Below are 25,243 nucleotides of genomic sequence, written 5' to 3' on the forward strand. Positions count from 1 at the left end.
GTGGGAGAACCTACTGGTCTTAGGTGCCTGAGAGAAGCCAGTTAAGTAAAGTTCCCTTGCTTGTTAAACCTGCCACCTACCAATCTGGAGAAGACTGATGCTCTTCATTCTCCTCCGGCCCTCTGTCTAACTGGGTCAGTTAGCAAACCAACATGCATATGTGTCTAAACTGTGTACCGCGTTCTGTGGATTTGCCCCTTTTTGGTTTTATCTGTGAATAAAATTATATTCTTTTTTGTAGTTTTATGTAAATAACTTATGTGCCCAACATTATGTTTTTATATTTATTCATATGAATGCATGTAGCTGAAGGGCATTCATGTTCACTGTTGTCTCGTGCAGGCCACAGCCCTCATTATAAATACTTGTTGCCTTCCTAATTTCAGATTTCAGAACTATTGGTTTGGGATTATATGTATTTTATGTATTATTATCCACCATTTTGGGGGAGAAATCCATAATCTACTACATAGTATTTCCACAACAGAATGAGTGACTATTTACACTAAATCCCACTAACAGATTATTTAATAACCTCATATAAATTCAGATCATGTATTCCTGCTGTATGAGTTCACTTAAATAATATATATTTTTGTCATTGCTTTTGTATGTTACAAACATAGGTAGATATTTTGGTGTTATGTAGTAGTCTTAGTTGTGTTTATTTCAGAAACTGAAAAGATGTGGTATGCATGCATATACAGCATTGAAATATTAGTCATAAGAAAGATGAAATATGGTGATTTGTGACAACATGAATGGATCTTGAGATAATCATTCTAAGAGAAAAAGTCAGACAAAAAAAATTAAACAACCATATGGTTTCACTTATGTGGAACACAAACAAACAAGGCAAACAAACAAACTCATAGACACAGAACAGTTAACTGGTTATCAGAAGGAAAGATGTTGGTAGATGGGGTTAAAGTGTATCAAATATATAATGATAGGAGATTTGACTTTGGTGAGCAGAAAATGCAATTCACAGATGATGTATTATTGAACAGTACACTTGAAACCTATATAATTAACCAATTTTACTTCAATAAATTTAATTTTTAAAAAGATAAAAATTTTCTAAAATGGAAATTCTGTTCTGTAATAGAGAAAAATGAAATAAAGTAGAGTTAAGAACCAAAGACTCAAGAACTTGTCCCAATAATTATTCATTTAAATTGTTCATCTATAGTCTCTTGAATTGCAATTTTATGAAAATGTTGTCTGTGTGTAAATGCAGCTTTGTGTCTTCCTTTAGAGAATTTCTATTATTTATTTATTTTTTTTACCTTACTGCACTGGATGTGACCTCAAGTACATGTGAGGTAGTTATGGTGAGACTTGGTGTTTTGTCTTGTTCCTCATTTGGACAGAAAAAATTTAAGTGTGTTATACTTAGTTATCATATATGCTTTACTTTTGAAAAAAAAAGGGTAACTTTTTTCAAATTAAAAATTTCTTCTAGACTTTTGGGAAGTGAACAAATGTTAAAGTATACCAGATGTCATTATAAAGCCATAGACCTGAAACTCATGTAATGTGTTTACCAGTATTACCCCAATAAATATGATAAAATTTTAAAATTTACTAATAAATAAAAAGTAGATTTTAACTTAGAAAAGATATTACTCAACCAAAAGAAAAGATTAAATACTGCTGCTTTTGACAGCATGGATGAACCTCAAGATAATCATGCTAAGGTAAATAAATCAGACAGCAAAAGTTGAGAACCATATGATTTCACACGTATGTGGGAATTACAACAAAAGCAATAAACAAACAAGACAAACAAACATGGACATAGACAACAGTTTAGTGGTTACCAGAGAAAAAGCGGGGAGGGTGGTGGTAGAGGAGTAAAGGGAGCCAAATATATGGTGACAGAAAGAGATTTGACCTTGGTGGTGAACACACAACACAATATACAAGTGACATATTCTTGAATTGTGCACTTGAAACCTGTATAATTTTATTAACCAAAGTCACGCTCATAAATTTGATTTAAAAATGTTTCTTCTATTCCTGTTTTGCTAAGAGGACTTCCTAATGAGTGGATGTTTTATATCAAATGTTTTTTTCTTGCATTTATTGAGTTCCTATCTTTGCATCATATGGTTTTGGTCCTTTGGTTCTATAAAAATGGTGATTTACTTAGACTGATTTTTAAAATTGAACTATGATTGACATAAAATATATTAGTTTGGGGTATGTGATGTAATGATTTGATATTTTGTATGTACTTTGAAATGATCACCACAATAAGTCCATCATCCATATGTAGCTCCAATTGTTTTTCTTGTGATGAGGACTTTTAAGATTCACCTCCTTAACAACTTTCAAATTTGCAATTCAATATTAGTAATAATAGTCACCATGCTGTGCATTACATACCCATGACTTATTTATTTTCTAACTGAAATTGTGCATTGGACTCCCTTTACCCATCTTGCCCACCCCAAACTCTGCTTCTGGCAATTACCAGTCTCTTCTCTTTATTATGAGCTCCCTATTTTTGTTTTGTTTATGTTTGGTTTTGTTGTTAGATTCCACGTATAAGTGTATCATACAGTATGTTTTTCTCGTCTGACATCTTAATTAAAGCATAAGACCCTCAAGCTTTATCCATATTGCTGCAAATGGCAAAATTTCATTTTTTGGTTCACAGCTGAATAATATTCCATATATATTATATATATATGCGCGCACGCACACACACACACACACACACACCATATTTTCTTTATCCATTCATTTGTTGATGGACACTTAGGCTCTTTCCATATCTTATTTTTTTTTTTTTTTTTTTTTTTGGCGAGGCAAACCTTGGTTGACCTCGCAGATTGCAAGGAGCTTGTCAGTTACAGTTCCTTATATTTTTATTTTTTATACCTACAGCACCTGGTCTTCCTAGGCAGTCTCCCATCCAAGTACTAACCAGGCCTGACCCTGCTTAGCTTCCAAGATTAGATGGGATTGGGCTTGTTCAGGGTGCCATGGCTGTAGACTCTTTCCATATCTTGGCCGTTATAAATAATGCTGCAATGAACATGAGGTTGTATATATGTTTTCTAATTAGTGTTCCCATTTTCTTCAGGTATTTACCCAGAAATGGAATTTCTGGATCACATGGTTGTTCTATTTTTAATTTTTTGATTAATGTCCATGTTTTCTATAGTGTCTGCACCAATTTACATTCACATCAACAACGTACAAGCATTCTCTTTTCTCTACATCCTCATCAAAACGTGTTATTTCTTGCCTTTTTGGTAATAGTTGTTTTAACAGATGTGAGGCGCTATCTCATTGTGATTTTGATTTGCATTTCCCTGATGATTACTGATGTCGAGCATCTTTTCATGTAGCTGTTGGCCATCTGTATACCTTCTTTAGAAAAATATCTATTCATATTCTCTGCCCATTTTCAAATGAGATTGTTTGTTTTTTGCTATTGAGTTGTATGAGTTCAATATATATGTATTTTTTATTAACCCCTTGTCGTATATAAGATTCGCAAATATTTTTTCCCATTTTGTAAGTTACCCTTTCTGTTTTAAAAATTAAATTTATTGGGGTGACATTGGTTAATAGCATAATGTGGGTATCAACATACATTTCTGTAAAATACCGTCTGTATATTGCATTGTGTGCTCACCATCCAAAGTGGAGTCTCCTTCCGTCACCTTATATTTGACCCCCTTGTCTTCATTTTGTCAATGTCTTTTTGCTGTGTAGAAGCTTTTTTGTTTGATGGAATCTCACTTGTTTATTTTTGCTTTTGTTGCCATTGCTTTTAGTGTCAGGTCCAAAAAATCACTGTGAAGACCGATATCAAAGAGTTTACCTCTGCTGTGTTTTTCGAGTAGTGTTTTGGTTTCAGGTCTTAAAGTCAAGTACAGAAATGCAGCAGATTTTTGTATATTGATTTTGTAGCTAGCCTGCAACTTTACTGAATTCGTTTATTCTAGCAGTTCTTTTTTTTTCCTGGTCATGTCTTTAGGGTTTTCTATATATATAATATATTATCTTTTAAAAACATTTATCTTTAAAACATTTATTTTCATGCATTTTATTCTATTTTGTTGATTTTCTCTTGCCTAATTTATTTTTCCTTTTGAGTTGATTTTGCTGTTTTTTAATACTTAATAAGATGGGTTTTTACTTATTGCTTTGTAGCCTTTTTTTCAAACCTTTTCTTTTTTATTGTTTATAAGAATATTTAGTATAGTATTTATAGGAGTGAGATCATTTAAAAAATCTATAAACTTTGGCTATGTCAAAATAATAGTATTGATAGCCATTTGTCAGTTATAATAGGTGGTTACCATGTTGCCTAATTAACCACTATGACATCGTTAATGTGTATAAGATTTATTATTTTATTTTATTTTGTTTTCTTTATTATTATTATTATTATTATTATTATTATTTTATTCATTTCACCTATACAGTACATTGATTAGGCATTTATGTAGTTTATAAAACGATACCTCTAATTGCTCCTTCTCTCCTCCGGCTCTCCACATAGCCATTACATTACTGCTGACTACATTCCCTATGTCGTACTCTCTATCCCTGTGACCATCTATCGACTACTAATTTGTACTTCTTTATCGCCTCCCTGGTAGCCTAGTGGTTAGAATCCAGCGCTCTCTAACATTTTCACGTAAGGTTATAAATCCTGTAATTTCCTATAAATAATGTTTTATATTGCCTTTTTTTCACATAAAATATTTTCTAATAGCTGTTATTTCTTTGTTAATTCCTGAATTATTCCTAGCTGAGTTTCCCAGTTCCCAAATTGTGAGGATTTCTTGTTATAAATTTGTTATCATTGGTAGCTAAATTGCATGTGGTCTGTATGAATTCAGCCCTTGACATCTGTTGAGGTTTGCTTTACAGCTTAGTTAATGAGCAAGTTTTGCATATTTTCCTTGAAATCTTGCAAAGGCTATGCTCTCTGCAAGTGTTGTATGTAATGTTCTTTATATATCTATTAAGTTAATAATGTTAATTGTGCCCTTCAGACGTTCCGTATCTTCTGGATTTTCAAAATCTATTTTATCAATTGCCATGAAAAGAATGTTGAAATCTCTCACCAAGAGTAGCTTTTTTCAGTTCTTTTTGTTTAATATATATCTTTATGTATATCTGTAACTTTTTCATTCCTGAAAAATTGTAGAATTATTACATTTTCCTGGTGAACGAAAGATTTCATTCTTATATCATGGACATTTATATCAGTAGTAATGTTTTTTTTTTTTTTGTCTTAAAATCTATTTGTTAATAATGGAGCTATGCCAATATTTTTATGGTATATGATATTCAACTCTATTTCAGCATTTCTGTATTTTTATATTTGTTGAATACACATTTTATTGAAGAAACATTTATTGACGTATATAGAAGATGCACAAAACCATACGTGTATAGTGTAATGAATTGTCTCAAAGTGAACACATTCACTTCATTAGTACCCAGATCATGAAACCAAGCATGACTAGCACCCCAGAATCTTTCTTCAGAGGCAGTTTGCATTTATATTTGTTAATAATTATATAACACAAAATGAAGAGAAATCACAAAGTGAGAAAGCTGTGTTGAGAGAGAACCACTTTAACTATGTATTTCATTCTAAAGTGGTATATGGTTACATTAAATAATTGTATTCAACAAGAAAATGAAAGAAAAGATTGACTATTTGCATAAATTGTGCAAAGAGAAGGAGCTTTACATTATAACTCCAGCAAAGGAGGCAACAAAGAAGAAGGTGTCTTGATGTGATAATAAGCAAAATTAAAATTTTCTTACATAAAAAAATCTCAGGTTAAGAAAAATAATGAACTAGGAATATTGCAAAGAGAAAGGAGACAAAGATATGATAATAACTTTAATATAAAAAAGCTTATACAATTCGAAACAAAATTTTCAGTAGGTTATACACAGATGACATGAATAAACAATAAGAGAATTTTAAAATTGGTTAACAGACTCTGGAGACTTGTCCCCTCACCAATAATCAAATAAATGAAAGCAAGGAAAATCCATTTTGACTATCACATTAGTTATAATTAAGGCGAAAATGTGAACATCAAAATATTAAGAGGATGTAGACAAAAGGGCACTCGTTTAGGCATTTTAGCAGCATGGATAAAGAACTCTAAAAATGTTCTGCTTAGATATTCTATTTCTGAAGATATTAAAAGTGACAGACTATAAATATAAACATTTCTTTTCAAGTATTTTCTTTGCATTGTTATTTGTAATAGTGAAAGCTTAGAAATTTCCTAATTTTTCAACAATATTGAAATGTTAAATGACCTTCCTTGTGATGTAATCTCGGAGCCAAATGTTTAGGAAGATAACTCATGTTAGAAAATTAAACAGAAAAGTATGTAATTGTACCTCCAGTATTTTCTCAACAAAGTAAAAGTCAAGAACCCATTAGAAAATGACAGCGTTGACTTTTAGTGGAAAACATACAATGCAGTATACAGACGATGTGTTATAAAATCATATGCTTGAATCCTATATAATTTTATTAACCAGTGCAACCCAAATAAATTTAATAAAATTGAAAAAAAATGATATCCTGGAAATTATTTAAATATTATCAGTGGTTTCCTTTAAATATAGGGATAGTATTTCTTTCCTATTTGTTTATATTTTACAAATTTACTATAATGAGCATGTCTTGTTCTGTAATGGGGAAAAATAAAATAAATCAGAGTTTAGGAACAAAAGAATCAAGGGTTTGTCCAATAACTCTTAATCCCTCCGTGTCCGAGTCTTAAATCTAATCCTTGTTGTGAGATTTTGTCCCATTTATTCTGCCTAGCATTTATTCTGCCTTAAGTCTGGGTTTTCAGAATTACAAAGGAGAGTCCACGGGGAAGACATTTCAAAGAGCCCGAGTGTCCAGGCCAGGAAAAAACTCTTTACTGAGTAGAGTATTTTCCCCAGCCAAAGAGTCTCCACAGAGCCCCCTTCATGTCCCTGTTCCTCAGACTGTAGATAAAGGGGTTCAGCATGGGGGTCACCATCGTATATATCACAGATACAACCATTCCAGTGTCCGCAGAGTAGGAAGATGAAGGCTGGAAATACACCAGAAAGAGTGTCCCATAGAAGAGAGTGACCACTGACAGGTGAGAGCCACAGGTCGAGAAGACTTTGTGCTTCCCCCCTGCAGAGGGAACCCTGAGGATGGTATGGATGATGTGGGCATATGACACTACCACACAGGTGAGAGGAATCATGCCTGAGGGAACAGCTTCAGTTAACATCGTGACCTGAAAGATACGGGTGTCTGAGCAGGCAAGTTTGAGGAGTGGGGGTATATCACAGAAGAAGTGTGGGATGGAATGGGAGGCACAGAAAGAGAATTGAGACATCAGGAGAGTGAGTGAGAAGGCCAGGAGGTGGGAACAGAGCCAGGGTACAGCGACCAGCAGCCAGCAGCGTTGAGGACACATGATCATGGTGTAGTGTAGAGGAAGACAGATGGCCACGTAGCGGTCATATGCCATCACAGCCAGCAGGAAGTCATCCAGAATGGTCAATGCCATGAAGAAATACATCTGCATGAGGCACCCAGTGTGGGAGATGGTGTGGTGCTTTGTATGAATGTTCACTAGCAGGTTGGGGACAATGGTGCAAGAGAAACAGGTATCAACAAAGGACAAGTTGGCCAGGAAAAAGTACATGGGCGTGTGGAGGTGCTGGTCAGAACCTATGGCCAGGATGATGAGCAGGTTCCCCAACACGGTGACCAGGTACATGCCCAGGAAGAGCCCGAACAGGAGCGGCTGCTGCTCTGGGTGCTCAGAGAAGCCCAGGAGCAGGAAGTCAGAGACGCTGGTGTGGTTTCTACTTCCCATGTAAAGTGGAATTTTGGAGGCAAATCTTGTTTAGATATATGCCGACTCTCAAATTTTATATCGTTCAAAACCTTTCGTTTGTTTTCTGTATATGTTTAAGAGTTCACAGAGATGCACTGGTGTCTCTTGGTGGCAGGCTTATGAACATGCATAGAGGTGAGATCTAGGGACACTGATAATAGTAGATCTTGTTGGGGTGAACGTTGCATTTTTGATGTCTAATAAGTTGTTTTATGGACCTCCTGGATGAGACCGAACTGGATTTAGTGTGGAAGAAACTTCCAGAGTCGTAGTCCCCCCCACCCTATCTAATAGAAAAACTATCAATTTCATATTCTTGTGTAATTTGATAAGACATCTTAGGGATATGCATACTAGAAAATTACCAAGCACAATTCTCTGTCTCTGTTTCTCTTTCTCTGGCGCGCGCGCGCGCGCGCGTGTGTGTGTGTGTGTGTGTGTCTGTGTGTTGCACGCGCGCATGTTGGGTATTGAGGGGTAGAAAAAGGATAACTAATTATGTTTATAGTTCATAGCCAGGACTCAGGTTTCCTTGCTGTGATAAAAGCAGCTGTCTCTCTTTCTTTTGAAGACCCTTAAAATGAGCTAATGTTGATGAAATACTTCATACACTCAAAGGCACTTTACAAATAAAAGTTCCCATCATCATCTTCTACATCATCATCATCATCATCATCATCATCATCATCATCATCATCATTCCTTTTGAGTTCTGGCTTTGGTGTCCAGTAGCCTAGGTGGGAATGCTTTCTGGCTGTGTTTCCCTCTGCAACTTACATATCCTCTTAGCTTCTCTGAGCTTCAGTTTTCTAGTCTAAATTATGTTTAAATTTCCTTGCTTATTGCTGATAATCAGTGAGGTTATCAAACTCAAAGCTCTATGACAGAGTAGGCCTTCAATAAATTATGATAGCAGTTATTAATATCGCTAGTAGTAGTAGATAAATTGAAACCTAGGTTTCTTATGCACCAGGAACTGGTAGAGGACACACCTCCCAACTCTAAACCCTCATTGCCTTTTATATTTAGAATAAATTATTTATTTCCTCTGTGTCCCATTTTCTTCATCTGTAAGATTTGGTCATAAACCTACCATATGGGACTGAAAAAAAAGCATGAAAATGTCAGAATCATTTAAGAGTTTTTCATGGCCCAGCTATAAAATCCAAAATGAGAGATTGTATCTTGTGCAAAGGGGTGGTGTGGAAGGATGAACACACAGGCCATGTCAGCCTCTGCTAGTGTCTTGCTCTTCAATGTGGTGATAAAACACACTCCCCTTGGTCAAACAAACCTTTGTTTGTCCACCAGCCCCCTTGTGGTCTGTAATGCGGAACACATTTGTCAGCCTTTCTGGCCTCAGTTTCTGCTTCTGCCTGAAGAGGATAAGAACGATGCCTAAGTCATCACTCGTGAGGGTTAAATTAGATGGGGACTGTAGAGAACTAGAGCAATAACTGGGTTCTATCAGATGCTTATCAAATACTCACTTTTGCTGATGTATTGTTTCTTTGGATGGAGGTAATAAAAAGGAGGCTACTGCCTTGAGTGACTGACTAATCCTCCGTGTTTGCCCAGGTCTTTCCTGCTCTCAGAACCAAATGTCCCAATTCCAGGACACTCCCTCTGTCCTGAGCAAACTGGACTGTCTTGGTCATCATCTGTGAGAAGCTGAGCTTTGAAGGCTGGAAACTTTCATACATAGAGTTGTAAGCGCCATTGTCATGAATATCATCATCATGATCCTTGAGTGGAAAAGGCTCTGACCTAATAGTACCAGGGTAAAACATACACTTTGATGTGTGCAGGCGTAGGTTTGAGTCTCAGCTGGGCCATCGTGGCTCACCCTTCATTTAACTTCTCATAACTTCACTTGGTAAATGAGCCTAAATAGACCTACCATAAGTAATTCTGAAACTCAAGTTAAAAACATGGAACAGGGCTTGCTGAACCATCAACTGCTGTGGAGATTGTCGCTCTCCATGGGTGGTGGCATAGAATGATTCTGAAAGCCACTCATGATGGCATAAGCTGAGAGTGGATGGTCTGTGCTAAGCACCGGGGGCCTGAGCACTGTTGTTGCATAGTTTTAATATTGGCCACCTGCAGGGGCTTGGGGGTCAGGCGACCAGCATTGACTTGAAGCTAGACTTCCAGGGAGTTTGTGAATATGAAATCAAGGCCCTCAACATGGTAGATAAGAGCCAAGTTGTATTTGCCTGAGAATGAGGAAGGGGCAGGAAAGGAAGAAGCAATAAAAGTGTGTGTGTTTGTGTGTGTGTGTGCGCGTGTGTGTGTGTTGTGTGTGTGTGTGTGCATGTGTGTGAGAGAGAGAGAGAGAGAAAGAGAGGGAGAGAGAGAGAGAGAGAGAGAGAGAGAGAGAGAGAGAGAGAGAGAGAGAGAGAGAACATGAGTGAGCGTGAGTGAGAGAGCAGTATCTCCCATGTCCACCCCTGAGGTCTTACCTGGAAAGTCTGACCATCCTCACATCCCGTGACCATCACCAGGCTCTCGCTCTGCCTCCTCTGTTTGTTTGCCTTCCCTACTTCTCTGCAAGAGGACTTGCTAGAATCTCAGTTTCCTTCCTCCCTGTAACAGCAGCACAGACTGAAGACTCGGGACTGGAGCACCCTGTGCTCAGGCACAGGGGCCGGGAAGAGCTGTGGGCTTTTCACAGGCAGTGTCTCCTGTGGCCCAATCCCAGACCTATTAGATAGAGCCAAGATGGGCGGGTGTCCAACCTGGCGACTGTCCCCTCTGGACCTTTGATCCTGAGTTCCATCAGTGTCAGGAATACTTGTGTTTCAGAGTGACCAGGTCTAGAATTCCTGGTACTAGTCCCTTGGGCCTGGGAGTGGTGGGCTCCATCTCCCCCTACCCTAACCTGCCATGGAGTTCATACACTCCAATCAGATTCCAGTCTCCATAAAGAAAGCCTACAATTTCCCAGCCAGTCAATAGTTTAAATGAATCAAACAGATTTGGTGTAGGACGGGCCACCCAATCAGTCTTCTAATTCCTACAGTTCCCTATGTAGACAAAGTGAGCAGACTTGTTTCCTGTGACTTGAGAGAGTAAAGATATGGCTGGTCTACAAAAATCTGTAGAAGTAATAGGGGCTTGTGCATGCAAAATTCATTCAATTTTTTTAAAAATTGTGAAACAGCACATAAAAAAGAGTATATAAAACACAAAGAACAATTTTTTCATGGTTTTACCAGCTATGCACATATGCGTAAACCACATATTGTTTATTTTTGACTGTTTTTTTTTACCTGAATGGAATAATTTAATTTCTTTCATCCAATATTATGTTTTAGACATTCATTCAGGTTGACACTTGTAGCCACATGCCATTCTTTTACATTTTCATATAGTATACACTCATACTGTCCTACTTTACATTTTTAGGCTTTACATTTTAGAATTTAGAATTTTCCTATTTTAGAAAATATTACTGTGCATGTATCATTATTTATGTGACATCACCAGTAGGTTCTAATACTACATGTTGTTATCAAATACTAATATTTTGGCAAGTAAATGTATGAATATTCATACCAGGTGTGATAAACATAGTTTTAAGTAGCTACATGTCAATCTGTGTCAGATTGTGCTACAGAGTAAGTTTGCTGAAACTCTACAAAGTAGTTTTTATTGATTTTTGGATTTTAAGATTGCAGCTAGGGATTGCAGACTTATATTACATTGTAGTTTTTGTACTATAATGTATTTATTCATTCTCATGTTGAAGGACATTTGTTTGTTGCCAAGTTTTTGACACTTTTCCCTAAATTTGTTTATTCTCTTAAGTAGAACTCTTCTTTTTATTAAAAGTGGAAAAAAAATGACATTTGAATAAATTGCCTGGACTTTCCCATTGTTCATTTCTTCTTTCAAAAATTTTCTGCATGCAAATTGGGGAAATATTTTAGTCCTCCATCTCCTGAAGAGAATATCTGCAAAATAACAATCATTTATCATTTCTTTGTTTTATTATTATTATTTTAATGATAGTCCAAGCTTTATTATTTCAGCAGAAATACCTAGAGAATTGGAATTTCGTTCTCTATTTCTTTTTTATCAAGTTAGATGATCTTCATAGGTGAGAGAGCAAAATCACAATCAATAAAGCCCAAACATCATTTTATTCCATTTAGAATTGCTGCACTCATCAGCATTCTTCTAGTGTGCTGGTGTACCTGTTCGAGTTTCTAGGGTATGTACCAAGGAGCAGAATTATTTGCAAGGTCATTGGTTATACGTTAGTTTGGCATCTGAGAAGCAAGTACCATGACGGGATCCGAATGTACGAGATTTAATGAGAATGGAAAAGGGGAAATTAGACCAGTGGTGGGGTGCCGTGGGGTGGGGTGGTGTGGGTGTTCTAGAATCAAAGCTGTTGGTCAGAAGAGTCCTGTATGTCTCTGGAAATGGGCTTGTCCTGGTAGCTCTGTCCCGCTCAGTCACAGGCTAGGAGCAGCCTGTGTAAGTGAGGTCTTTGTCTCAACCTGTTCGAGGGTGGGGACAGGGTGGGGTGGGTTGGGAGGGGCAGTAAGCAGGGAGAGTTCTTCAGCTGTGCTCCCGCTAGACATCTGATTGGCACATTTTCATGACTGTCACAGTCTAAGCTTTGTGCCACACGGATCCAGTTCTCCACATGCCTATGGCAGGCAGTTCTCCCATGGAATTCATGAGCCACTTTTCCTCAAGATGAACTTAGAAGTGGGATGAACCTCCTTCAAACAGCTGGTTTTGAAGTTACAAGTAATACTCATCCTCACCCTCCTCCACTACCCGTTCTAACTTCCCCTCACCCTCAGTTGTCACCCCAGCAGGACTTGAGGGCTGACCTGGTGTGCAACCCACTCTATCAGCCCTGGGGGGTCTGAGACCTTGACAAGCATGCCCTTCTCAGGTCAGAGTTGCTGCATGCACTGTTCTACCTGAAAAGGAAGTATCGAGAGGTGCCCTACTTAGTAATTTGGGTTCCATGTGTCCTCTTCTCTGTCCCCATTGTATGAAAGTAATCTTATCCCGAGAGCCGACTTTGGTCTTAGAATATGGATTCTTGAAATTGATGACTAATTACCTCCACTGACTGGTCTTTCCCATTTGCTCTCATTTCTTCAAGAAACTCAGTTGTATCTGACTCCAATTATAAAGTTCCAAATACTGTCTTAATCATAACAACTAACCTTTATCAGGGATTTTCTTTGGGCCAAATAATGTAATGTGCTAGTTACTTTACACGGGTAGTCAACTTATTTAATATTCACAAAACTCCAGAGGCTGGCTACTCTACAGTCCATTTTATAGACAAGAAAGTGAGGTTTATTATTATCCTTTAATTTTTTGACTCATGAAAATTAGTTGATTTATTAAATATAAAGCACTCACGTAATTTTGGATCCCATTTATTGTTATAAATGAAATAGCTTTCATTTACTTACTATATCAATTCTCAAGATCCATATATTGTTATCTATTTCACTAATATGTGGCTATAAAACTGAAAGCAACTGAACAAGACAGCAACTCATAGACATAGACAACAGTTTAGTGGTACCTGAGGGAAAGGTTGGGGTGGCAGATAAGGGTAAAGAGGGTCAAATATATGGTGACAGAAGGAGATTTGACTTTGGGTGGTGAACATGCAATGCAATATACATGTGACATTTATTGACTCGTACCCTTGAAACTTGTAATTTTATTAACCAATGTCACCCCCCGAAATTTAATAAAAATAAAAATAACAGATGAAATAATGAAGTAGAATACATATAGAAAGCTGTACAAAACACAAATCTACCACTCACGAAATTATTGGGAACCAATCACCTATGTATCACTTACTGGATTTAGAAGTAGAACATGGATTGCCCACAGATCTGAAGCTCCTTTTGTGTATCCTGCTAATCATTACTTTTCTCTCCTTTAAGTAAAATAATCTCTATCCTCCTTGTAATATTTAATTTTAGTTTTGCTTGTTTTTAAACTTTATTTAAATGCACTCATAATTCTGTATTTTCTAGATTCTTTTGTTCAGTATTTTACTTTAGAGATATTCGTCTGGATAGCCTTAGTTTGTTCATTTCCATTGCTGTGAGTCGCTCCATTGTATGGCATGCCACATGTACGCGTGCAATCTATTGTTGAGAGGATAGTTGGCTGTTCAGCTGTTAGGAATAATGTTGCATTGATCATTGTATGTATTTTCTTGGTTCACACATATATTTCTTTCTGTCATGTGCATACCTAGGAGTGGAATTGCTGGATCCTAGAATGTCTGTATCTTTGGTTTTAGTATACAATGTCAAACTGAGTTCCAGAGAGAATGTACTAAATTGTACTTCCAGCAATATCTGGTGCACCACAGCCTTGATGACACTTGGTGGTGTCAACATTTTTCACTGTAGTCTTTTTAATGTGTATATTGGGGGGTTGTCTCCTGATGGTATGATTTTATACTTCAGTAAGTAATAATGAGATCAAGTACCTTTTAAAGATTAACATTTTAATTTTCTAATTTTAAAACTGCTTGTGTAAGTGTTCATTTTTCCATTTAGTTATCTGTTATATTCTAATTTACAACACTAAGTGTTCTCAATACTAATTCTTTGTTGATAATATGTATTAGAAATATTTACTCTATGTTTGTGGTTTATCTTTTCTGTATGTGCTGTATGAACAAACAGCACATACAGAAAACTGTATAAAAACATGCATATGCTACTGAACAAATTATTATAAACTTAATATTTTAATGAATTCATCAATATGTCCTTTTTTCTTATTACTTTATTTGTGTCTGATTTAGAAGTCCTTTTTTCCTTGAGTTCGGGAGATACTTTTCAGCATTTCTTCTAAAAACCTTATAGTTTTGCATTTCATAATTAGTTCTTAATTTCCCTAGAATCGATTTTTGTGTATGTTGTGACGTGGCGGGTGTCTATTTTTCATTTGTTTTTATACCAGGACACTTAATTATTAACTTGAATGGCTCAGCTGTAGATTCTTTTGAATTGCAATTGTATGAAAAATGCCATATGTGAATAAAATGCAGCTTTGTTTTTTTCTTTAGAGAATTTCTATCTTTTATTTATTTTTCTCACCCTACTGCACTAGATGTGGGATAGTACATGTGGGATAGTCGTGGTGAGAGCTGGTATTTTGTTTTGTTCCTCTTTGGACAAGAAAGAATTAAGTATATAACCATCACTTAACGTATATGTGTTAAGTTGAAAAGGTAATTTTTTTCAGACTAAAAAGTTTCTTTTAGACTTCAGGTGATGAGCACCCAAAAAAGTATACAGATGTTGTACTATTTCAGGTTGTACTACACCTGAAATTTATATGATGTCATTAACCAATGTTACCCCAATAAATCTGGTAGAAAATTTTTTAAAAATTACCAAAAGAATAAGAAGTAAATTGTAAGAAATATTCCTTTTATTACTTTTTTTGCTAAGAAAACTTAAAAAAATTTTTTAACATGTAGCTGACATACAATATTTCATTAGTTTCAGTGTACACCATAGTTATTCAACATTTATATTCCTAAAGAAGTGATCACCATGATAAGTCTAATAACAATCTGACCCTGTACAATGCTATCACAAAATTATTGACCATATTCTCTATGCTGTATATTACATTCCAAGACTTTTTTTTTTATACCTGGAAGTTTGAATCACTATTCTCACTCACCCTTTTTCCTTAGAGGTCTTTTTAATGAGTGGATGTTGTTTCATATCAAATGTATTTTTCTTGTTTTTATCGAGATGCTATTTTTGTATTATATGATTTTAGTCCAATGGTTCTATAAATATGATGACTTTGATTTCTTAAATTGAGCTATAATTGACATAATATATTAGTTTCAAGTATATACTGTAATGATTCAATATTTGTATATATTTTGAAATGATCACTACAATAAGTTGTTAACATCCATCACTCATATATAGCTTCATTTTTTTTTTTATGATGAGGACTTTTAAGATTCGCCTCTTAATTTTCAAATATGCAACTCAGTATCATTAACTATAGTCGCCATGCTTTGTATTACAACCCCACGACTTATTTTCTAACCAAAATCGTGCCTTTTGACTCCCGTCACCCCCAAAATCTGCCTCTGTTTTTATTTTGTTTTTATTTTTTGGATTCTGCATATAAGTAATATAATACAGTATTTTTCTTTCTCTGTCTGACATCTTAAAGCATAAGACCCTCCAGTTTCGTCCAGGTTGCTGCAAATGGCAAAATTTCATTCTTTCTTCACAGTTGAATATATTCCATTGTATATATATATATACACCATATTTTCTTTATCCATTCATCTGTTGATGGATGCTTAGTTTGTTTCCATGTCTTGGCTATTGTAAATAATGCTGTAGTGAACATGGGGTGCATATATGTTTTCTAATTAGTGTTCTTTTTTTTTTGAGATAAATACCCAGAAATAAAATTTCTGAATCATATGGTGATTCTATTTTTAATTTTTGATTAATGTCCATAATGTTTTCCTTAGTGGCTGCACCAATTTACATTCACACCAACAATGTATACATCCTCATCAAAATGTGTTATTTCTTGTCTTTTTGGTAATAATTATTTTAACAGATGTAAGATGATATTTCATAGTGGTTTTGATTTGCATTTCCCTAATGATTAGTGATGTTGAGCATCCTTTCATGTAGCTGTTGGCCGTCTTTATGTCTTCTGCCCATTTTTAGATGAAATTGTTTGATTTTTGCTATTGAGTTGTATGAGTTCATTATATATATATTTTTTATTAACCCCTTGTCATATATAAGATTTGCAGATATTTTCTCCCATTTTGTAAGTTGCCCTTTCTGTTTTAAAAATTAAATTTATTGGGGTGACATTGGTTAATAGCATTATGTGGGTATCAACATACATTTCTGTAAAATACCATCTGTATATTGCATTGTGTGCTCGCCATCCAAAGTGGAGTCTTCTTCCATCTCCATATATTTGACCCAGCCATGGCCTTTTCATTTTGTCAATGATTTCTTCTGCTGTTCAGAAGCGCGTTAGTTTAATGGAGTCTCAATTGTTTATTTTTGCTTTTGTTGCCTTTCTGTTTAGTGTCAGGTCCAAAAAATCATCATGAGGACCAACGTCAAGGAGTTTACCTTCGATGTTTTCTTCCGGGAGTTTTTTGGTTTCATGTCTTAAATTTATATCTTTAATTTATTTTGAGTTAATTTTTGTATATGGTGTAAGATAGCAGTACAGTTCATTTTTTGCATGTGGCTATCCACTTTCCTCAGCATAATTTTTTGAAGGAATTGTCATTTCCCCATTGTATATTCTTGGCTTTTTTGTCATAAGTTAATTGGCCATACATGCATGGGACTATTTCTGGGCCGTCTAATCTCTTTTTTTGATATGTGTCTGTTTTTATGCCAATACTATACTGTCTTGCTTACGATAGCTTTGATATATAATCTGAAATCAGGGAGCATGATGTCTCAGCTTTGTTCTTTCTCGAGGTCACTTTGGCTAGTTGGAGTCTTATGTGGTTTCATACAAACTTTAGAATTCTTTTGTTTTATTTGTGTGAAAAATACCATTGGAATTTTGCTAGAGATTGCATTGAATCTGGGTATCACATTGGGCGGTATGGACATTTTAACAATATTAATTCTTCTAATCCATGAGCGTGGATATTTTTTCATTTAGTTGTGTCTCTAGTTTGTTTTGTTAATGTCTAATGGTTTTCAGTGTGCAGCTCTTTCACCTCCTTGGTTAAATTTATACCTTGGTATTTTTTTTTTTTTTTTTGATGAACTGTTAAGTGGACTTGTTTTCTCTTTTTTCCTTCTGATTGTTATTAGTGCACAATAATGCAACAAGTTTTTGTATATTGATTTCATATCCTGCAACTATGCTGAATTCATTTGTTAGTTCTAGCATTTTGTCTTTGTTTGTTTTTTTTTGTTTTTTGATGATGTCTTTAGGGTTTTCTATATATAATAGTAAATTATCTTTTCAAAAGAATAATCTTTTAGCTTAATCATGTATGTGATTCTATTTTGTTATGATTTGCTCTCATCTTTTTTTCTCTCTTGGATTGATTTTGCTATTTTTTAATAGGTTTTTAAGATAGGTTCTTATATAATATTCTGTAGCCTTTTTCAAGATACATTCATGCTGTTGCAAATAGTCTTAAGTAACATTTTTATTTAAGATTATAAATTTTGTATGTAATTTCCTAAATGTAATGTTGAATGTTAGTTTTCATTCAGATAAAATATTTTCTTTTCTAATAGTCATTATTTCTTTGTTAATTCCAGAATCATTCCTAGCTGCATTTCCCAATTTTCAAATATGTGGGGATTTTTAGTTATAAGTTTGTTAGGATTTTTAGCTTAATTGCATGTGGTCTGTATGAATTCAGCCCTTTGACATCTGTTGAGATTTGCTTTATGGCTTAGTAAATGAGCAAATTTTGCAAATTTTCCTTAAAATCTTGAAAAGGCTGAGTTTTTTTTGCAAATACTGAATGCAATGTTCTATGTATGTCTATTAAATTAATAATGTTAATGGTGCCTTTCAAATGTTCTAAATCTTTACTGAATTTTCAAAACCTATTTATGTTATGCATTACCATGAGAAGTGTGTTAAATCTCCCACAAAGAGTGATTTTTTTTCCAGTTCTCCTTGTTTAATTCATTTTTTTAAATGTATATACATCTATGGCTTTTTATAACTGAGAAAGGATAGACTTACATTTTTCTGGTGAATGAAAGACTTCATTCTTATAACATAAAGCTTTATATCAGTAAAATGGATTTTCACCTTAAAATCTATTTGTTTAATAATAATAGAGCTATGTCAATATTTTCTAAAATTTATTTATTTAAATTAGTTTCAAGTTTACAGTACATTGGTTAAACATCTATATAGTTCATAAAGCGATCCCCTCAATTGCTCCCTTCTCCTCTGGCCCCCCACCTAGCCAATATATTAATGCTAACTACATTCCCTATGTTGTGCTCCCCATCCTTGAGACCAACTATCAACTGCTAATTTGTACTTCTTTAACCCTTTACCTCATTCTCCAGCCTCCCAACACTCCTCTCTTCTGTCCATGACCAAATTGTCCACTATATTTGTGAGACTGTTTTTGATTAGTTTGTTCTTGTTGTTCCTTAGATTCCACATATAAGTAAAATCACATGGTATTTATCTTTCTCTGTCTGACTTATTTCATTCAGCATAATAACCTTTAGGTCCATCCATGTTGTTGCAAATGGTTATGCCAATATTTTTATGGTATATGATGTTCAACTCTTTTCATTTTTTCTGGCTTTATTGAAATATAATAGACAATTAGTTGCTTATATTTACATTGTACACTTCAATGAGGTTTTTAAAAAATATATATTAGTTTCAGTTGTACAGCATAGTGATTAGAGGTCTACATAACTCACAAAGTGATCACCCACTAAATTTAGTACCTCATTTCCTCCTTGCATATTTATTACACCTTTATTAACTATTTTCTTATGCTACACTTTATATCTCCATGTCTATTTTGTACCTATCCATTTATACTTCTTAATCCTTTTGCCTTTTTTTGGCATTTCCCCAACCCCCCTTCTATCTGATGTTCAACTCTTTATTGTCAACATCAATATATATTTATATTTGTTCAGCAAACATTTTATTGAAGAAATATTTATTGTAGCATATAGAAAATGAATAAAATCATACATGTACAGTTTAATGAATTCTCTCAAAGTGAACACACTCACATCACTAGCACCCAGAACATGCAACCAAGCTTATCTGGCACCTCTGAATCCTTCTTCAGATCCCTGTTCAGAGGCAGTCAACATTTATATTTGTTAATAATTATATAACACAAAATGAAGAGGAATCCGAGAAAGTGAGAGGCATATGCTGAGAAAGAACCACTTTAACTATATGATTTCATTCTAAAGTTATACATGGTTGCATTAAAAAAAACTGTATTCTGCAAGAAAAAAAGTTGACTGCATGAACTCTGAAAAGGGAAGAATTTTTAAATTATACCACCAGCAAAAGAAATATCAAAGAGGAAAAAATCTTGATTTAAAAATAAAATAAAAACTTTTCTACATAAAGAAATCACAAAGTTAAGATAAAGAATGAACTAGAAATATTACCAAGACAAAGGAGACAAAGATACAATATCTTTAATATAAAAAGGCTCACATAATTCAATAAAAAACTGTATGAAAACATGCACATGATATGAATAAAGAATAAGAGAATTTTAAAAATTGGTTAACAAACTGTGGAAAACAGTCCCTTCACCAGTAATGATAGAATTTAAAATTAAAGCAAGGAGCATCCATTTTGGCTATCATATTAGTTATAATTGAGGGGCAAATGTGTTCGTCAAAACATGGAGAGGATGTTGACAAAAGGGCTCCCTCGTTGAGCATTTTGGAAACAGGTCTAAAGACCCTAAAAATTTTCTACTTAGATATTCCATTTCTGAAATAGTAAAAGTATCAGACTATGTATATAAAAGTTATTTCTTTTCAGAGATTTTTTTTTTTTGCATTTTTATTTATTAGTGAAAGCTTAGAAATCCCCTAATCCTTCAATAGCGGTGCAATGTTCTATTAATCATGGACCTTTCTTCCATTGTAATCTCAGAGAGCCAAATGTTTAGGAAGATCACTCACATTATAAGATTAAGCAAAATGTGTATCAACATACCTCTGGTATTTTCTAAACAAAGTAAGAGAAGAACCTGATAGAAAATGACAGCCTCGACTTTCAGTGGAAAGCAAACAATGCAGTATACAGATGTTGTATGATAAAATTATATACTTGAAAACTACATAATTTTATTAACCAATGTAACCCAAATAAATTTAATAAAATTTAAATGTTGAGATACTGAGTGTTTTTTTCCTAATTGTTTATGTTTTACAAATTTACTATAATGAGCATGTCTTGTTCTGTAGTAGGAAAGATGAAACAAATCAGGTTAGGAGCCAGAGAATCAAGAACTTGTCCAAAAAACTCATAATCACTTAATATTAGAATCTTAAATCATGTCCCATTTGTGAGATTTGGGGCCAACCTCTCATCTGTTCCTTGTTTCCTCTCCTAGAGTTATTCTTGCTCTCTTCAGCGCAGAAAGTAGTGTGTCTTTTTATTTATTTTTATGTGAAGGTTAATCCCATCAGTGAGTTGCTTCCAACTCAGTGACCATATGCAAGTCCCAGTGAGGGGCTTGCATATGGTCACTGAAAACTCAGAGTCTGCAACCCTCTCAGGTCTTGTCAGTATATCTTCTAACTGGGTAGGATGTTAGTCACAGACTGAGCTGCTTGCTGGCCTTCCTCTTAGAACCTGAGTTCTATTGGATGTCATTTATTTGGTAGCCCGCACTCTGTGGTCTGAAACGGCTTGGACGCCGATACCCACAAATCTCGTCACCCTGCAGGACTCGTTCCTCTTCCAGGCTGCAGCTCTGTCCTGGACCAGTCGATCCTATTCCAGTTCTTCCAGGACAGGATATGTTCTATTTGTTAAGCCTGCTCATGCTGCCAAGCATTTATTCTACCTTGAGTCTGAGTTTTCAGAATTACAAGGAGAGAAGTCCAGGGGGGAAGGCATTGCAAAGAGCCTGAGGGTCTAGGCTGGGGAATCACTCTCTACTGAATAGAGTATTTTCCCCAGCCAAAGAGTCTCCACAGAGCCCCCTTCATGTCCCTGTTCCTCAGGCTGTAGATAACAGGGTTCAGCATGGGAGTCACCATTGTATATATCACAGATGCCACCATTCCAGTGTCTGCTGAGTAGGAGGATGAGGGTTGGAAATACACCAGAAAGACAGTTCCATAGAAAAGAGTGACCACTGACAGGTGAGAGCCACAGGTAGAGAAGACTTTGTGCTTCCCCCCAGCAGAGGGGACCCTGAGGATGGTATGGATGATGTGGGCATAAGAGACCAGGATACAGGAGAGAGGGACCACTCCTGAGAGGGCTGCCTCAGCAAACATCGTGATCTGAAAAGCATGGGTGTCTGAGCAGGCAAGTTTGAGGAGTGGGGGTACATCGCAGAAGAAATGTGGGATGGAATGGGAGGCACAGAATGAGAATTGAGACATCAGGAGAGTGAGTGAGAAGGCCAGGACGTGTGAACAGAGCCAGGGTGTGGCAACCAGTAGCACACAGCGTTGAGGACACATGATCATGGTGTAGTGTAGAGGAAGACAGATGGCCACGTAGCGGTCATACGCCATCACAGCCAGCAGGAAGTTATCCATCATGGCCAGTGCTATGAAGAAATACATCTGCATGAGGCACCCATTGTGGGAGATGGTGTGGTGCTGTGTCTGGATGTTCACCAGCAGCCTGGGGACAATGGTGCAAGAGAAACAGGTATCAACAAAGGACAGGTTGGCCAGGAAAAAGTACATGGGGGTGTGGAGGTGCTGGTTAGAACCTATGGCCAGGATGATGAGCAGGTTCCCCAACACGGTGACCAGGTACATGCCCAGGAAGAGCCCGAACAGGAGCGGCTGCTGCTCTGGGTGCTCAGAGAAGCCCAGGAGCAGGAAGTCAGAGACGCTGGTGTGGTTTCTGCTTCCCATGTAAAGTGGAATTTTGGAGACAAATCTTGCTTAGATATATGCAGACTCCCAAAAGTTATATCATTCAAAGCCTTTGATATTTTCTGCATATGTTTGAGAGTTCTCAGAGATGCAGTGGTGTCTCTTGGTGGCAGGCCTATGAACATGCATAGAGGTAAGATCTAGGGACACTGACAATAGCAGATCTTGTTGGGGTGAATGTTGCATTTTTGCTGTCTAGTAAGTTGTCTTGTAGACCTCCTGGATGAGCCTGAACTGGAGTTTAGTTTGGAAGAAACTTCCAGAGTCTTAGTCCCACCAATCCTTTTTAATAGAAGGCTCTCAATTTCATATTCTTGTGAAATTTGAGTAAGACATCTTAGAGATATGCATACTAGAAGATTATTAAGCACAATTCTGTCTCTGTTTCTCTCTCCGATGTGTGTGTGTGTTTGTGTGTGTGTGTGTGAGAGAGAGAGAGAGAGAGAGAGAACATGAGCGAGCGTGAGTGAGAGCGCAGTATCTCCCATGTCCACCCCTGAGGTCTTACCTGGAAAGTCTGACCATCCTCAGATTCCGTGACCATCACCAGGCGCTCGCTCTGCCTCCTCTGTTTGTTCGCCTTCCCTACTTCTCTCCAATTGCTAGAATCTCTGTTTTCTTCCTCCCTGTAACAGCAGCACAGACCGAAGACTCGGGACTGGAGCACCCTGTGCTCAGGCACAGGGGCCGGGAAGAGCTGTGGGCTTTTCACAGGCAGTGTCTCCTGTGGCTCAATCCCAGACCTGTTAGTTAGAGCCAAGATGGGGCAGATATCCAACCTGGTGGCTGTCCCCTCTGGGCCTTGGTTCTTGAGACCCAGCAGTGTCAGGAACACTTGTGTTTTAGAGTGACCAGGCCCAGGACTCCTGGTACCTGTCCCTTGGGCCCGGGAGTGGGTGGGCTTCAACTCCCTGGACCCTAACCTGCTATGGAGTCCATACACTCTAATCAGATTCCAGTCTCCATAAAGAAAGCCTACAATTTCCCAGCCAGACAGTAGTTTAAATGAATCGAATAGATTTGGTATAGGGTGGGCCACCCAATCAGACTTCTAATTCCTACAGTTCCCTATGTAGAAAAAGTAAACTAACTTGTGTCTTGTGACTCAAGAGGAGGAAAAGATATGGCTGGTCTACAAAAGTCTGTAGAAATAATAGGGGCTTGCGCGTGCAAAATCCACTAAACTTTTATAAAATTGTGAAACAGCACATAAAAATTGTATAAAACAGAAGGAACAATTTTCTCATGGTTTTACCAGCTATGCAATATATGTGTAAACCACATATTATTTATATTTAGCTGTTTTTGTCTTTTATATGAATGGAACAATTTAGCCTCTTCCACCCAGTATTATGTTTTTACATTCATTCATATTGTTACTTGTAGAACTGATGACCAAATATCTTCCATGACTTCAAAACATAGGGCTCTGATCGCACAGTCCCTTTTGCTCTCATTTCTTTGAAAAAACTCAGTTGTATCTGACTCCAGTTATAAAGTTCCAAATGCTATCACAATCATAACTAACCTTTATCAGGCATTTTCAATGGGCCAGGTACTGTGCTCTTTGCTTTACACAGGAAGTCAACTTTTTTTCACAGAACTCCAGAGGCTGGTTATTCTATTGTCCATCTATAAACCAGAAATGACAGGTGTATTAAAAATGAATAGCAGAGCTAGGTTTGAATTCAAAGCCATGTTCTCCTTAGACCCCCCGCTGCATCTTCTCATAGCTGTCCACTGGCTCTCCTAGTATAAGTTGCAAGCTCACTAAGTAATCATTTTTAGCCTGTTGGTGAGGTTATCCTCTTTTTACACCTTGTTTCGAGGAAGACCTTGGGAAAAACTTCTTATCAGTTAAGTTCAATTAATATTTTTCTTCAACTTTATTGAGGTAATTTTGACAAATAAAATCATGCATTTAAAGTACACGATGTGGTGATTTGATATGCATATATCTTGTGAAATGATTCCACAATCAGAGTAACACATCCATCACCTCACATAATTACCTTTTTTTGTTTTATGCTGAGAATGCTTAAGATTTATTCTCTCAGCACATTTCAAGTGCTGTACAAATCAGCATTATTAACTATAGTCACCATGCTGTACTTTAGATCCTCAGAAGTTATTCATGTTATAACTGAAAGCTTGGATTTCTTGGAAGAGTTATTGTAGCCAGGACAGTTGGCTTTTCTTTTTGTAATGCAAGTGCCTGACTTAAGTTTTGATTACCCAGGCATCCAATAAACACATTGTTTGCCACCACAGTAGATAAACAGCCAGGCTGCACCACACACTGCCCTAGGCACCTTGTGTTTAGAGATCTTCCTTGATTTTAATAACTGACTATTTGGACTATTTGTTTTTCTCTCTTCTCATGATTTAAGTTCTGGTTCTTACATTTTCAATTCAACAATACAGAGTGAGCCCTGGAAACTCTAGGCCCCCTCCCTTGACCCCATAAAAGCAGAACCCCAGGTCCTCGATCTCCTGATCCCCTGATCTCGCTCCATCTCTCCCTCCCACTTTTACTTCTCCCTCCCTCCCTCCCTCCCTACCCACTTTCCCCAGTTCACCACGTGGCCCTACATGTGTCATGTGGTTGCCAGAACCTGGGAGTAACATTTTTTTTCCCATTTGACACCCACAGCCATGTGGCGAGATAATTTCTTCTATCTGTACATAGAC

The 25,243-nt window shown here is 36.4% G+C and overlaps 2 protein-coding genes and 1 pseudogene across 2 annotated transcripts; all 3 read right to left on the reverse strand.

The window, feature by feature from the left end:
• Positions 1 to 2,886: 2,886 nt before the first annotated feature.
• LOC118601369 lies at positions 2,887 to 3,005 on the reverse strand (annotated as a pseudogene).
• A 3,930-nt stretch (positions 3,006 to 6,935) lies between these two features.
• LOC107506621 (olfactory receptor 1G1-like) lies at positions 6,936 to 7,877 on the reverse strand. The gene has a single exon (XM_016137350.2). The coding sequence runs from the start codon at positions 7,875 to 7,877 to the stop codon at positions 6,936 to 6,938; it is 942 nt and encodes a 313-aa protein (XP_015992836.2).
• A 13,712-nt stretch (positions 7,878 to 21,589) lies between these two features.
• Positions 21,590 to 22,531, reverse strand: LOC107506622 (olfactory receptor 1G1-like). Its single transcript, XM_016137351.2, has one exon. The coding sequence runs from the start codon at positions 22,529 to 22,531 to the stop codon at positions 21,590 to 21,592; it is 942 nt and encodes a 313-aa protein (XP_015992837.2).
• Positions 22,532 to 25,243: the final 2,712 nt, after the last annotated feature.

Source organism: Rousettus aegyptiacus, unplaced genomic scaffold, assembly GCF_014176215.1.
Source record: "Rousettus aegyptiacus isolate mRouAeg1 unplaced genomic scaffold, mRouAeg1.p scaffold_m13_p_3, whole genome shotgun sequence".
In the NCBI taxonomy this organism is placed as follows: Eukaryota; Metazoa; Chordata; class Mammalia; order Chiroptera; family Pteropodidae; genus Rousettus; species Rousettus aegyptiacus.

Bases quoted from the DNA above. Each gene is read 5' to 3' on its own strand.
- LOC107506622 (XM_016137351.2), bottom strand. From the start codon at position 22,531: ATGGGAAGCAGAAACCACACCAGCGTCTCTGACTTCCTGCTCCTGGGC.
- LOC107506621 (XM_016137350.2), bottom strand. From the start codon at position 7,877: ATGGGAAGTAGAAACCACACCAGCGTCTCTGACTTCCTGCTCCTGGGC.